The sequence below is a fragment of the Rhea americana genome, unplaced genomic scaffold (assembly GCF_003343005.1).
Source record: "Rhea americana isolate MKP2758 unplaced genomic scaffold, rheAme1 scaffold_52, whole genome shotgun sequence".
In the NCBI taxonomy this organism is placed as follows: Eukaryota; Metazoa; Chordata; class Aves; order Rheiformes; family Rheidae; genus Rhea; species Rhea americana.
In genome coordinates, this window is record NW_028186668.1 from 3,167,732 (window position 1) to 3,183,893 (window position 16,162).

At 35.8% G+C, this 16,162-nt stretch overlaps 1 protein-coding gene across 1 annotated transcript in view; it reads left to right on the top strand.

The window, feature by feature from the left end:
* Positions 1 to 16,162, top strand: part of TNFSF13B (TNF superfamily member 13b) — a 31,668-nt gene that overhangs the window by 14,304 nt on the left and 1,202 nt on the right. Inside the window, exons 2-6 of the mRNA XM_085318125.1 lie at positions 6,405 to 6,817; positions 6,905 to 7,010; positions 14,712 to 14,768; positions 15,087 to 15,199; positions 15,300 to 15,450. Coding sequence (XP_085174251.1) covers positions 6,491 to 6,817; positions 6,905 to 7,010; positions 14,712 to 14,768; positions 15,087 to 15,199; positions 15,300 to 15,450 — 754 coding nt within the window. The 5' untranslated portion in view covers positions 6,405 to 6,490. The remainder of the gene's footprint in view (positions 1 to 6,404; positions 6,818 to 6,904; positions 7,011 to 14,711; positions 14,769 to 15,086; positions 15,200 to 15,299; positions 15,451 to 16,162) is intronic.

Here is a 16,162-nt window from a genome sequence, read left to right on the forward strand (position 1 = left end):
ATTGGGACATCAAAACTAAAATGCTATAAAGGAAACCTAAACCAAAGGCAGGGGACTTCCTGTTATGAACAAGATCGAGTAGAAGCAGGTAAAGTTCTAGGGAAATGCATGGTTTCAGTCTCAGTGCCTAAGCTGCTTAGAAGGCTTTACTTCTAAATCTTGCTATATTAATAAATAGTTAGGTGCTTCTTTCTCTCAACAACAACAAAAAGAAATTAGGAACAATTTAAAAGTTAATCATGCTGCTGGGAGTGTCATGTTTGAATTATTAGTGATGTTTAAATGTCATTGGTCATGTACTAGTTTCTAACCTAGACTTAGCTAGTTCAAAGCTTTATATCCTTTGTTGGGGCTTAATTTTAGATCTATTGAAGAGATTCCTTATCTACCTACATAGATAGAAGATCCTTTTTAAGAATAAACACTGGGAATATGCTGAAAACCTTAATATGATTACTTTAACATGCTAGACTTTGGCTTGGTTGGGGTGTTACTCTCTTCAGTTACAGCAATCTTCCTTTTGGTGGAAGATGGTGCATCTTAAGAGTAGACCTGTTTTTATGACCTGTATCTTCAATAATCTTAAGTAATGAATTCAATAATGCCAAAGTACAAAGATGTAGTTGCTTGCTTAAAATGTAACTGCATTTATATGTCAGGTTCCAGAGGCATACCCCAAATTGCTAAGAGCAGCTAAGGGGTGATTTTCTTACTTGAAGACAGTAAGGAAGTCCTACAGCTATTTTACACCATGCTTGCTTCTGATGTGGCCTAATTATTTACTAAACCTCAAAGTGAAAGGTCATGCACAGTACCCTTCCCTTTCTGCTCTTGAAGACTGGAGAACAGTGTAGCAATTAAACGTGACTACAAATAAATAACGCTGCGGCTTGAAAACGTTTGGATCCCTGGCCGGTGCCCTCTGTTGAAAGTGCTCGGTGTGCAGCAGCAGAAGACGACGAGTGGCCACTCCCACGTGAGCRGCGATGGCCTATTGGTCCTTTTGCCACTGCGCAAATGCATTTTCAGCCCATCTGTGCCAAGTCTGTCTAGTTGCATAGAATTGGAGAGCTGCAGAAGTGCAATATTTCACGTTGCTGGGGTAACCAAGTCAGTGAGAGCATAAGTGAAGTTAGCTCCAGCTCTGTGACAGAGCTCATTTTTTCACTGTTCAATGCAGTAAGAAGGAATTACTGTGACATTCTGGATGGTTTTATCATTAAGCTTCTGTAATATATAAATCCTTCGTGTTTTCTCMTTTTTATTTTATATTTCTTGTTGGTTCTACTACATAGTTTGAGACAGACCTGTGATAATCTCTTTTCCTTCCTGTGCCATTTCCTATCCTCTTTGAAAGGACTGTAATAACCGTCTTGTAAAAACTAATGATAGGTGCAAGTCTRCTATAGGTTTGCTTTATGTATTTGTATGCATGCCAGCTTTGGACCTAACTTTGCTGTTCTCAGAGAGCTGTTGCTGAAAATGGCTGTAATAGAATCATAGGTGGTAGACATTTTAGGTAAGTAGCATTATTTGATTGTGTTAAAATAAATTTTTAAGTAATGTTAAACTTATGAAAAATAAATCTAATAGTTGTGCTATGTTTTAAATGTTAATGAAGAAAATGGGTCTAATTTGGGTTGCTGGGAGAAAGTTAAATTTGATTCAAACTAACTTTTTTTTAAGGAGAAAATCTATTGGCCTTTTCATATTGATTATGATTAAAAGCTAAATTATATAATAAATGCAACAAGGTTATAAGACAGTGAACTTTTTTTCTTATGTATATCTCTAGAAAAATAGTCTTAGGCAAAAAATAAATCAAGCATGGAATGTCTAATATGTGCAGACATGCTCATGTTGTCCTAACCAATTTTGCCTTAAGAGGCAAAATGACAAGAATACCACTTTTGTTTCAGAAAATAATCTTTTAGGATTTTTTTTTCTTTTAACAAGATAATATATCAAATAAGGCTTAAGCTGTTTGTATAACAGTTTCACGTCCTCTACTTATGATATACTCAAGTTTAAGTTTAAAGTTAAGTTAAATTTARGATAATAAGATACATACCCACAGTAGCACTGAAACCACAAATAGATTGATATATGTGAGGCAGAGACTTCCCTGATTTTATTATTATGGAAATCAGGATTTAGGGCTGAAGGAACTAATTTAGTGCCCTTGAAGGAAATATGTATTTTGTTTCAGAGGACTGTCTATGAGTGATCTTAATAAATTACTTTATTAGGCGAAAACTATCATATGGGATTTATCCTCATCTCCTTCTCCACAATAGTTTGTCAGTTCTTTCCATCTTCAGAGATGACTTGAAATTAAATGTGTTTTAGGTGGAAGCTTTGCTTTTTCTTTGCTCTATCTGTTCTTTAYTGTCGTGTGTAGTAGGACAAGTTACCATGGCTTCTTCCTTTTTGTAATAGTAACAGGAACCAGTTCCATTTTGTGGCAACCTCAGAAGTGTGTGAACAATTCTGTTGCTAATTTGGACCTTTGCCATTGGAGATGCACTTCTAGCACGGCTGTTGACACTGGCCAGGGTCTCTGTGTTGCAGCATCTGCACAACCTCCCTTTTAAAAACTGAGCATTTGTTTTTAAACAAACTTTCACATTTCTTCAGTGAGCCGGGGTTTTTTATTCAAGTCTGCTTATTTAAGTCTTCTGCTTCTCTTTTGTGTGTTAAACTTCATTATGGGTTTTCCTCCCCCTCAAAGAAGATGCTTTTTGTGGTTAAAGCACTGGACTGGATTTCAGGAAATSAAGGGTTCAGTTTCTGGTTCAACCACAAACTTCCTGTGTGATCGCTTACTATCTCTGCCTCGGTTCCCCACAGATGTAGTAATGATGTTTCATAAATTTGCAGGTTAGCAGGGCCTATCTTGATCATTTAATCGGATATTCTGCATAACAGAAATGAGAGAAATTTACCTACTTGCAGAAATTGTTTGATTCAGCTATGAAATCTTGGAGGTTAGCCAGCCTTGATTTTATTCACATATCTGCTGTTTCCCTTAGTAAATAACTGTCTTCACTGATAAAATATTTTTTCTTTATTAATTTGAGTTTTACTTAGCTTTTACTTCCCCCCCCCCAAAAAAAAAAAAAAAATTGAAGACTCAGCTAAGTAAAATTGTTAGACTGATCAAACAATTTCTTAACAGTTTTCCTTGGCTAAATTAAAGAGATTCCTTAGTTGTTTGCACTAAGGTATTAGTGCTTAGTCCACCCACCTGAGTGATTAAAACAGCTCATCGTCTGGGGCAAGGAGGCACTGCATGATTGGATTTACTATATGTGCATGAATCAACTGTACTATATATACAAAATAGGATCATATTTTCCAGGTAACTTGGTTATAAGGGTATATCTTTTTGCTTCCAGATACAAGCCCAGGACTGGGTTTCTATTGTTTAATGCAGTGTCATTTTCTTTTCTAGGAATAGTTTGGAAAAAGGCTGCTTGAGCTGGTCTTGAAGCAGCCACTTGTCATCTTGTTTTTACTATACACATTTAGTATATGTATATGTAATATTTAGTATATAATATATATAATTTAGTATATGTATATATGCAAGGTACATAGTATATGTACCTTGTGTCAAAACAGTAATATGGCATAAACCTTTGCTACAGAGTTTTTAAGAAAGGTGACCAGTAAAAACAGGCTGCTAACCACAAACTGATTACCCTGTCCATATGGTGATTCTTTAGGACTCTTACATAAATTGTGATTTCTTTTTCTGAACCGTTTTCACTCTTAGATTTTTAGCCATCATAACTGTATGCATTCAGTAATGATCCTGTGAATGTTAAAGCACAATTGTTACTAGTTCTTATTTTTGCTTAATATTCTCTAGCTTATATGCATACAAACATTACATTTAAATTTCAACAGCAAAGCTCCACTGTGAGCTTATGTTCACCTGGAGTCACCACTCTCTCAAATCAGCAATGGAAGGCCTCAAGTGAACACTCCTTAGTCTTCTTTCAGTGTAGCAGATAAATGCAGAATAAACTGGTCATAAGTTAACCTTATCAACTTGGCTTTAAGCAGGCTAAGGAGTACTTTGCAGCTCTGCCAAGAAATGGAATCATAAGGAAAGCTTGCTCTGGCAAGGCATAGCATCTAGGCACCAACTCCAACGAGGTGCTAGGCTCTACGTAACATAGTTGTCAAGAAAGAAAGAAAAAGGAGCTARCGAGCCTTCTAAGCTGTTATTTACTTACAATTAATATGTCCAGTCCTTAATTTAGTGAAGTGTCATTTGATTGTGTTAAAACATAAATTGTTTGACTAAGCATATTTCCRGGAAATTCATATTATTTTTCATGACTGACTGTGACTGCCATTGTTCCGTTACGTTTTTGTCATCTGCAAAATTTGTCAAAAATTTTTTTCTTTGTGAAAATTTTGCCTTAATTGCTTATGAAGCTATAAAGCTTTGTGAAGTTGAAAACAGTGATCCCTTTGCAACTTGGCAAGAAATACCTTTGAAATTTAACAGTTTGTCATGTGTGGGCTGCTCTAATTTTTCTTCTCTCCCCTTTGTAATTCTAATTTATCAAAATGATGAGCAAGCCAAAGCCAAATGTCTTACAGAAGACCCCTGCGCCACCACAATTACTTTTGTCAGCTCAAATAGTGACCCCGTTTAAAGTACGTAGGTGGCTAGAAACAGCCTATTTTATGTAAGAATAACTTGAGTGATGTTAATTATATAATTGTCAGCTATTTTCTTATATTAATGACCACAGAGACCTCACTGGCCAATTGCTTCTTCATATTCCTGAGCAACTGATTATAATTTCCATCCTCTCTGTTTCATTTTCTTAAATAGCACATCTTTTCTAGCAGGCATATTATTTTATTTTTGGAACGTAGTCATTCTGTGTTCCAGAACAATGACATTCTAATGTCTACTGATATTTCTAGGCATGTCTGTTTATATCAAATAATTGCTTATTATGTTCCACAAAATCTACCGGAGTACATCTTAAGTTTGCTTTAAAACGCAGCTTCAACAACAGCTACACCTGAACTTAGCCTTGAAAATAGGTGTGGAAAGGGTATGGTTTTCTGCTCCTCTTATTCCGCTGTATACTAGTTTCACTATCGGTTTTCACAATATGTAAGTGTCTTCTAGGAGCATGATAAGACAGATGGTTTTTCCCCCTCTCCCTCTCCCTCGCCCCATTTCTTCTTCTCCCTCTCCTTCCTAACAGGATCAGCTTGATCTGAAGGTGTTCTTCTGGCAGGTGTTGCTGGGAAGATTCACTGCATGCTTTTCAGCCAGACCTGTAAAAGCTCTATCTCCTGCAAGGATAAAGTTTATTCCTGTGTGTTGTGTTGTGTTGTTTTGTTTTTTAATCAGTATTCACTGGGAGTTAAGTTGTTGATTTTAGTCTTCACCGTGATGCTTTTTGATTTTTCTGACCCAARCCACTGAAAGCCTTAACAAAAGAACAAAACATTAATTTTGTCTGGGAAGTCAGGGTAAACATGTTTTGGATGTTTCAGGTACTCTTGCTGTTGAGGATGGCAAGTACATTAAAGGAATTACTAATTCAGGGTTTTAAGAGGAAAGGATTAGTAGGACCTTAAATAGATGAGTTTAGAGCCAGGCATGTAGGATTCACCTAAAAAAACTAAACAGGAATTTTCATGTTGAAAGTTTTTCTCCTATTTTTTATCTTCTATTATTTCATTTCTCCCCTATTCTATTATTGCATCAATCCCCCTTGCATCAGTCCAGATCTTTGAAATCTTTAGCAAAGTTGGTACATTTATTAGATCAGTTTAATAAAAAGTCATCCCTTTTCAAGTTGGTGTGATAAATTGAATCCATAGAACCTGCAGCTTTATACAGCTGAGAGCACAGTAATGTGCTACTCATGCCTGGGAATATTTGTCACTGTTTTAGGAAACAACATAAATTGTTATTTGAGCCATTGCAGGCATATATGCACTTTAGATATGAAAATATATATGCGTATAGATATATATGTTTATACACACACATTATAGGCGTATGTCTGTTAAGTGGCATTGGATGATACAGTGCCAGGAAACTTATATTTCTTCTGTATGCTTAGATAAGGCTCTAAATACAAGTGGTTCCAGTTACGCCTGAATTTAAAGACAGTGGGAAATGGTAATAGCAAGTTGCCGCAAAAATGAATAGTTGAAAGCGAAAGGAGGAAGGTAGATTGAGCAAGCAGCTCATGAGAAAGTATTTGTTGCCAAAATGCAGCACAGAAAGAAGAAAACTAAAGGGAGACCGAATCTTAGACGCTCACTCTGTACATTAAGTTTAATGGTTATATCAACGGCTTCATATGACAGGAAATGATCTGGGCGTTTTGTTCACTTATTCTGGATGCCCTTAGTTTCACAGAGCAACGGGTAACATGGATTGCACCTCAGAAGGAGGCAGCTGAACTCTCCCTCTGGCTTTAGTGAGGAAAGAGCAGCGATGAAATTCGTGGACTGTGTGCACGTCATCCAGCAGAAGGATACCGCCTCCTCTCCCTCTGCCCCCCCTGGTGCTGGTTTGGGCACCAGGGGACTTTTTTCTGTCACATTCCTGTGGCTTGCAATGCTCCTGTCCTCTTGTCTTGCAGCAGTGTCTCTTTACCATGTTATCACCCTGAAAACAGAAGTAGAAGCTCTCCGTAGCGAGCTGATCTACAGGGTCCAGGCAAGCTCCCAGCTAGACCAGCCACTGGTGTCCCCTAATGAAGACCGAGTGGGTGTCCCCGCTTCTTCCTTCCTGCAAGTGTCAGCAGCTCCGGCCAGGCAGGTAAGTTGGCGAGGTGGTCTTCTGGTGGCTGGGGACAAGGGGGCGAATCCAGGGCTGCTTTCACTCACCGGTACTCATCTCTGCTAGGGAAACAGGGTACCTGGTCCTGACGCAGCTGAGCATTTCTGGGAGGAAATCTGGAATGGGAGCAGAAAGAGGGGGAGGAGGTCTATCATCCGCACCGAAGAAACAGGTGAGTAGTGCCCGGTGAAGCAGCTGGGGTGCGGTACTCTTCTCTGCTGCCTTTTTGAGAAGAGTAGCAGTGCTCAACTCAAATCTTTTGCTAATTAGTGATCCCAGAGCCTGTCATGGTTTGTTGCCGTTTTGGTTTGTTTTGCAACAGAATACATGGTATTAACTGTAGACACATGCTCTTAATRGTTCCCTTCATAAATAGAGGAGATATTCATGCTATCTGCATGTTAAACTTTAAACATTAGATCCTAAATCTGGTTCTCACAGCCGCATGATTTCTGGAATATAAGCAGTTAACTAAGACAGCTTTGAATTGTGCAAATGTTAAATTGTTCAGTTCAAAGTCCATTACTCTCAGGCTAATATCTAATTTCTTCCTCTCTAGTCAGTATTAGGGAGGAAAAACTATGACTAGACTAAAATAAAAATGCCCAGTTATTTTTCTGGGAAAACATGCTCACCCTGAAAGAGCAGTGACAAGAAAGCTCCTTATGTTTAGGGAAGCAGGAGCATTCAAAGAGAAAGGCTTGCCTACCTGTCAGGAGAGGCAGACTATAAGGAACTCAGAAGGTTAGAGTCATTTGTGCCTGAAACATTTATTAGTATCATTAGCAAAATTAAAAAAAGGCATGCATATCTTGTAAGATTTTTTTTCTCGTGGCCATAAAAGGTACTACTGAGAAAAGGTACTACTACCTTTTGTATGTGTTATAATATTGGAATATTAATGGGAGAAATTTGGAAGAAATAAAGTCCCTAAACTTTTTTTTTTGTTTTATCTTGACTCTTGGTAGTATAAAATTCAGAATTTTAATGTAGCCATGTGCATACTCTAATTACAGTGTATTATTAAAAAGGTTTCTGAATTGCTAAATCAGTTCAATCCTTCTATGGATACTTTCAGATTATTTTGACTGATAAATATCTTGAATCATTACTTGGTTAAGCAGCAAGCTAAATGAAATTTAAATTTTATCATATAATCATTCTACTTACCTCCAAGTGACTCAAAAGAAAATATTCMCATGGGGAACCCAAAAGCTGCAGTGTTTTGTTTTATTTTTTTCTCCTTTTTTAATGATATTTAGTTCAGGGTCTTCACTAAAAGTGATTTCACAGACAGAATTGAAGACAAGATTGCTTAACTGTCATATCTTTATAGCCTGCTTCTTGTGGGATATTGGAGGAGTCACAAAGTTTCCTTTTTCTTTCCTATCYAAACACTTTCTAAATAAAATCTCGATCTTTTATACTTAAAGCCCAACTCCTACCAAAATAAGGAGACAGTTCTTTTTTTTTAGGTAAGTTAACATTCCAGTTATTTACACCAATATTCATCAAGTTATTCAGTACCCTTCACAGTAACTTTTTTCTTTATTCTTAATGCTATTTGAGTTCATATGAGGGATAGGAGGGTTTGAGGCTTYTGTCAGAGTTAAGATTCTTTGTCATGTGTCCACCTCTTATTATCCATACTTACCTCTTCTCACATAAGAACCAGTTTATTTAGAATTTTATTTCTATAATGTCTAAAGACAGCTTTCAGATTGTCTAGATGGATAACAAAATATAGGACATGAACACTGATTAAAGAAGAAAACCTCCATTAACTAATCTACGACAAAAYTCTTTTCTAAGAAGACATGCTATTTTGTACGTTGAAAAAAAGAGTAAATTACAAATCTTGGTCTTTATATAGAAGACCATCTCTTAGGCATCATTAATTTTCTGCCTGCTCTAGCTACAAGAAATTAAACTTGTCTGAGTTCAGTAAGATCTTACATTTTCTTAGGTCAGACTTCTTCATTGTTGACTACTGCCTTACCAGTCAATTTGTCAAATTATTTTTAGCAGAGAGGTGGAGATAATAAAAATACACGGTGTTGTTCATGGTGCTGAATCCTGTCTGTTGYTTAGTCAGACGCATCGAATTGTTATCCCTGCATTTTATCCTGCCACGTTTGTTGCTGGGTGTCAGAATCCTGGCAGCCTCCAAATTGTCCTGCAGCTTCAGTACTTTGAGTGATTATTTAAATAGTCTTTTTTTTTTCATTCGATTTTCTGTTAGAACAAGGRTTCCAAATGGAATCTGGTCTGATAATTTATTGTCAACCCATAATTGCACTTCAGTGTGTACTGATTTCTTAAATCAGAGAGCAGTGGTAAAAGATGGAACTGTTTCTCTTAATAAATAAAAAGTCATGATTTGATTCTGTTATCTTTTTAAACTTCAGTAATTAAATTTCAGAAATTAATACCCCTATAACTCTTTCTGGGCCCAGCACAGCCTTTCTTAACCATRTGGAATTCCCATTTTAAAGTTACTTTTTCTGTTTGCTTTGATACTGTGTGTGCAAATTGGCTACAAATAAGGACTTTAAAATGATATTTGAATGAGAACTGACCCATTATTTCATATTTTTGATGGGCCTTGCATTTGTCCGTGTTTATGCATAAATACAGGAGTCATCASTACTTGTACATTTTGTATCTTGAAAAAGTTTCCAGCTCAAGTAAGTTGRAGAAAGACATTTTGAGCATCAGTTCCAAATAAAGCTATTCGCTTAGCAGTCAAAACCAGAGGTCTTSATACAATGAGTAGGAGGTAATGGGTGATTTCAAAAGGCACATATTGTTAATTTGCAAGCAGATAAATCATCTAACCACTTTTGGTACATGTCATTTCAGGTTACTTAAGAATAGAGATACTTTTTTTTTGGTCTCTCTTTTCTACTGACAAAGAGTATATTAAAAATTGGTGCATGACAGAAGCCACTTCTGAATTACATGCCTGGGTCACCATTATTCATTGCATTACCAGCATGTTTCTCTCCATGCCCACTCATGTCCAAGAAGAAGATACAAGTTTCACTACCTAAGCCAATTCAGTTTATGAATGTTTCATTAACATGCTCTGTATGGGCCTAGTTTTGATTTCTGTTGTGTGATTSCAATTCCAGTCTTAAACTAGAGAGAAGCATCAAGTCCTCTGTAATCTCAAGTTCTGGTAAAGTTTTGGTGTGATCAGATTGGTGAGCCAATAAAATATTAGTTTGGTGTATTGAGATTATCCATATCACCTAATTTAATTGCCTTTTTTGAAAGAACTGAAGAGAAATTCTAGGTAAGCTCGTAAAGAAGTGAAATAGGCAAACGTGACATGAGATTCAGATATTTTTCATAGCAGTTCTCAAGTTTATCCTCTGATGTCAGCAATGACCAGAGAAAATTGGTGTCCTGCAAACCTGAGTATAAGTGGTAACAATGTATCACCTTTGCCATTGTTCTCGGTATAACTGGCTTATTGGAAATTCATATTTTTGCTGGGTAGAAGTGTTTTAATCTTCTGTGTTCTTGATTTAGATCTCTGTGAGAAAGGAACAGAACAAACTTTTAAAATTGGAATCTGACTTCAAAGATCTTTGAATCAAGAAACCTAACCTTTGCTACTAGTCTAAACAAATAACAAACGTAAAATTCCCTCAGTAATTATTCAAAATCTTCAAAATATAAGAAGTAGAGGAAATATAAGAGTTCTCTAAACTTAAAAATAAAGATCTACTTCTTGAAAAAAAATGTTATTCTTTTGTTTGTGCTGACAACTGTCTAACTCAAAAGGAAGTAACCCCTCCTATGTGAAAGGACAAAAAGTAGCTTCATTCYAGTGCTTTGAATTTTACATGAAGAATTGCACTTAATGAATGAATGTGTTGTTTGCAGTGTTCAACACAATACGCAAAAATACACAAAATAGGTTCTCATTTTGGGGAAAAAAATCTACTTTATATTGCATAATAGAAGTTCACATAAATTGTACTTAATAAATAATTCCTTATTGTATCTATTGTAAGAGACTATCTATTAAGATTAAGGTAACAATACAAATGCTTTGAAGATATTTATTACATCTGAGTCATATCTGTAACTATCACCAAACCATTTTAATGCAGGGACTGATTTAATCTGTGATTAATACCCCACAAATACTTCTAAGTTAAAAAAGGACCAAATTAACCAATCTATATACAAGCAAAARTTAAAAGAATATCTCTTATGAGAAGAAATAAATAGGGGAAGAAAAATCATTCAAGAACATACTCATCTATAAACTGAATTATCAACTGCTTAAGCTTGTTTCAGGAAGTCTATAGAGAACAAATCAAAACCAAAGGAACCTCAATAAGCAGGTCTCTTTTTTTAAAGTTCAGGGTTTTTATTTGTCTTTGATTCAGCAGAAATTGAGAGATAGATGTCTAAGGCCTCAGATAGCTAAACTTAAAAATCTATGCATGGGTTCACAAATAATGAAACTGCARTTTTCTTTGACTAGATTATAAAGTTGGATCACAAGATACTAAAATGATTAGATGAGTTAAATGATAAAGAAAGCTTGCATAGGAGGGGAATTTGACCATGCTGGTATCAGGTCTTAAATCATGCTGATGTACAGGGTTCCTATCCTGCTGCAAAAGTAAGACTTTGCTAGCTTTTTTGAAATTGTGGTTATGTTGCTCAACTGGTACAGATCACATCCCTTCACGCGCTGCCTGTGGTTTAAAAAGGCATATGGAGTCATTAATTTCTTCAGAATTGGCTGTTCTGTTCATGGAAGAAAATAGATTCTGAAACCCTTTTCTTTTTTTCTCCCCACCCACACCCACCCCACAGAGCAGTATAAATCAGAAAAAAAAATCTCATCAAAGCAAAGCTGTTGTCTCAAATCACAGGAGGTCAGACACGCTTTGGTGTTCTAGATACAGCCTGTTCTATGCAGCTGGAGATCATGGTGGTGTTTAGTTTAAATGTTGCTACACATTTTTAAGAAGTATTTTACTAATCCTGTATTCTGCATACATTGTTAATTATTCAAAAATACTTTAGACTGCAAAGCTAAAGCTCAGATTTGATCCTCTCTGAGCTGAGAGGCRTTCAAGTAGAAAGTTTGACTTTTTCGGCTTTGTGTTGATAATTTCTGTTCAATCCATACTTTGTAATGTGTACATTCGTGATATTGTACTTCAGGTAAGACTTGGTACTTCCTGGAGTAGAATTACTAACATTTTTTAACACAGTTAGCRTTTTACTGAAAGACCCTGTTAGCTTGCCAAGAAAATATTCTCCATATAACTGTACTTTTTCTTTAATACTTAGTAATGCTGTTTGCTCTGAACATACTTCAATGAATTACTTCATTTTAAGCCTKTATGTAGTTCCACGGAAGTTAGACTAAAGTGTTTGGATATACTGGATGTTGCTATGTGTTGCTCCTAACTTCTATTTTTTTTCCTAAGACTGTTGTTCAATTCTGAAAGTAGTTTCTAGGATATTATTTTTCATTTGTGGCTTTAAGTAAAATGGTTGCTATACTAGTTTCTGTTCTCTTTATTGTAATGAATGACACTTCAGTATCCTTATTTCTCCCTGAAAAGCAAACTTATTGTATTATATATAATCTCATTTCTATCTGCATACACTAAAAGAAGAGACAGTGAGATTGTTTAGAGAATGTATCTTGATTTGATATCTATAGAATACAGCAGAGCTGGTATGTGTTTTAGTTATGGAAAAGATTCTTGGACTGTACTGAACTTAATGATTGTAGAACTTCTCAGGAATAATAAATAGTGTTTCAATGGTGTGAACAATTATAATGCAGATCCAGGTTTTTACAAAGTATAAAGCAGGGTATTTTCAAGGATGTCAATCAAGTTTACAGAGCAGGTTTAACGAGAGTTGCTAAAGCAGCCGTAACTTCCATTGCTTGTGAACTTGGTGGTACTCAGCCAGGGAACAGCTGGTTTGCATGGATCATACCAAATCCCCTCTTCTTGTTTAGTTAGTGGAAAATCCAACTAGTCAGGCTGCTGAAGTTTTTTTAAAAAGCAAGAATTAAATTTTTGATTTGGATTMCTGATCTGCTAGGGAATCGGCAAATTCCATTCACTAGGAAGRCCTTTTCCTCTAAAGGAGAGGCAGTGAATACCTTGTGAAAGAAACTGCCTGATCTGCTTTTCCTTTGTCCAGGAAACTGCATTTTGATTTTGTTTGGAAGCTGCTGCTTYATAAATTTCTGTCACATAGCAGTCTGATAGAAAAATGACTAAAGTATAGTAACTTTTTTTGATTTTGCATTGGCTTGGTTTTCTTYCTTTATCAGAAGCAGGGAATTTACAAGCTTTAAGTTCTTGGCTTGGAAATGCATAGCTCTCAGCATGTTAGTAAGCGTTGGTGGAACTCAAGGATACGCTCCACTGCAGGAGACAGAGAGTTGCATAATAGCACTCCCATTAACGAAAGTAAAGTTTCTAGATTGAGYGGTGATGTTCACATTGGAGTGTTCCCATAAATGTATTTGATGCTTTGTCTGCTAATTGTCTGAACTGCTGACGTGCTGGTGAGCATCTAGCCCTCTTCTAGGTGTTGTTGACAGGCTCCTTAGGAGAAGAGACTTAGATGCAGGAAGCAGGCTGCTTTCTATTGAAGCCCTGTTGCTACAGGCAGTGTGGTGAGAGGTGTGTCCTGCTTGCAACTTGACTGCGCAGTTGGGTACCATGGACAGATGTGGTGAAAGGATCTCATGAAGTAAGGCTCTTCCTTTTGTAGCAAGAGTGGCCAAATCTGGCTGATGGCCTTTTTTGCCTGAAAAAGGGTAAACAGGGATGAAGATTCAGCAATTCAAGGTAGTTCTTTTTCTTTATTCCTAGTAAGTTACTACTTTAGTAGATTCACTACTAGTTTAGTTTTGTGACCTTCAAAGTACTAGTACAGCCATAGGTTTTGGTGAAAATCTGTTATAAGCAAATGCAACTCCATTTTTATTTTGTCCTGATCCCTGACCTTAGCAGATCTTAAAAATATGTTTCACTTATGAGCCTGTATCTTAGCATATCACTGTGTTTTTCTGTGATCAAGCTTCTAGTTTCTCATTAGTTTCCCTCCACTGTCAACAGTTTTGAGTAATGCATCTTGTTTAACCATACTAGGGTACTAGTTAGGTATGCATTATGTATACATTAATTTGCCCAAAAGCATCTCTATATCTTTCCTATTACTCTCAGTACAGGTTCATTGACTGTGGGTATCTGAAAATATATTGAAAGTACATATATTGATTTTGAGGATTTGAATTTATTTTTGCAAGTGCCATGTAGCCATCATATTAACATTCGACAGAAACTGTGACTTGGAAACTAATTTATTTAAATAGTACAATACATTATTAGAAAATCTGATATCTGCCATGACTAACTTGTTTTTATTTAGAAAATTAAGAAACCTAATGTGTTTTAATGATTCCTGGTTCATTTGACTTACTGCTACATTATTCTACATCCTATATACTATATTACACCTATATACACTATTCATACATCCTAATATAATAATATTAGGACCAGAGATTAGAACAAACAAGTGTAATTTGTGCTACTATCTGMGCCCACCTGCTTAGCATAATCTCTGAAAGTTATCTAGTATGTGTTGAGGTATAAATTTTACTCTGGCATGTTTGAATAAGACTTRCCCTAAAATCAATAGATACATTCTATTTTCAAATAGGTGGTAAAACTGAGAGAAGTGTTTTTKGTCATGCCCATCTTTCCTTTTTTAATTTTTTCCCCCAAAAAAGTATTTCCAAAAGCTTACTCCATTCTATGTATGTTTTATATTCCTTTGATTTTAAGATGATTTCACTTTGCAGGGCTGCAGGCCTGCTTGCAACTGATTGCTGACAGCAAAAGTGATGTCCAACAGAAAGGTAAGAATATAAGAATATATTCCATGGTTTTTAGTTTTTCTAGTAGCTAGTATTAGCTTTTCCATCCAATTTTTGCTAACTTGAAAGCAGTAACTGAGTTACAAGGCCTGATTTTTTTTTCCTTAAAAAAAAAAAAATAACACAATCAGAAAACACTCAAAAGGGTCTGTGCAGCTGGACAGCTCTTGCAAATATTCTCTTTTCAGTTGGGAAATCCCTCTACTGAGACTAGAAGTCAGCATTGTTAATTTTAAACACATGAAAACCAAGGAAGTAAATTTGTTTTTCTCATTASGCCAAAATTCTTGTTTCTTCTAGATGATTCAAGCATTGTCCCTTGGCTCCTTAGCTTTAAACGTGGAACAGCTCTGGAAGAACAAGGAAATAAAATAGTCATCAAAGAAACAGGATACTTTTTCATATATGGCCAGGTAGGAATGCTCAATTCATTTCAGTACTTGACCTTCTAAGGATTTTTTTTTTWATGTCTTCATACAATATATTTGAAGTCTATCCTTCTTCCTTCTCCAGGTTTTATATACAGATACAACATTTGCTATGGGACATCTAATACAGAGGAAGAAGGCCCATGTGTTTGGTGATGATCTCAGTTTGGTGACATTATTTCGTTGCATCCAAAATATGCCACAGTCTTATCCGAATAATTCTTGCTATACTGCTGGTAAACTTCTAAGTTTTCCTCTTCTTTGTTTATAAATAAACTGTATCAAGTACAATCTSTAGTGGTGGGTGATTAAGTATTGTAGCAGTTGTAGAGAAAGTGGACTACATTCATGGATAACCCTGACTGTAAAATTACCAAATATTTTCCAAAAAAGTACAATTTCATATACAGTATTCATAGTTTGACTGTAAGCATTTAACTTATATGATTTGAATAACTTCTTTCTCTCCAACAACTGTATAAGATGCTTAGATGCTTTGGCGTTTTCACAGTTAGATGCCTGCAGCAGCCAAAAAGGAGTACATACTGTCCTTAAGTTAAACTGAGTTGTTCTTTTGGTGTTGAATTCCAGATTTGGGTATACCARTAAAACTTCTAGGAGATATGTTCTACTTTAATACATCAAACACGAATTTCAGGCACCCAATTTTTATGTACTTTCTCATGGAATTTTCAAAGGTCGTCTGTGTCAGCTTAATTCTTTGCATCTAATAAAAACTACTGCAGTTTTACCATTTGGTAAGATGAAAAGATAATCAGTTTCTGTACAAAACTTTTTTTGACTGACTTGCACAARCCACAAAAAAGACAGTTTAGAATATTTAGTGCAAGTCCAGCAGGCCAAGTGCTCACCACATATGTGTGTTCCTATAAAAGTATTTAAAGGATTATTGTCAAGGCTTATTCAACCTAATTCAGTATCCATTTT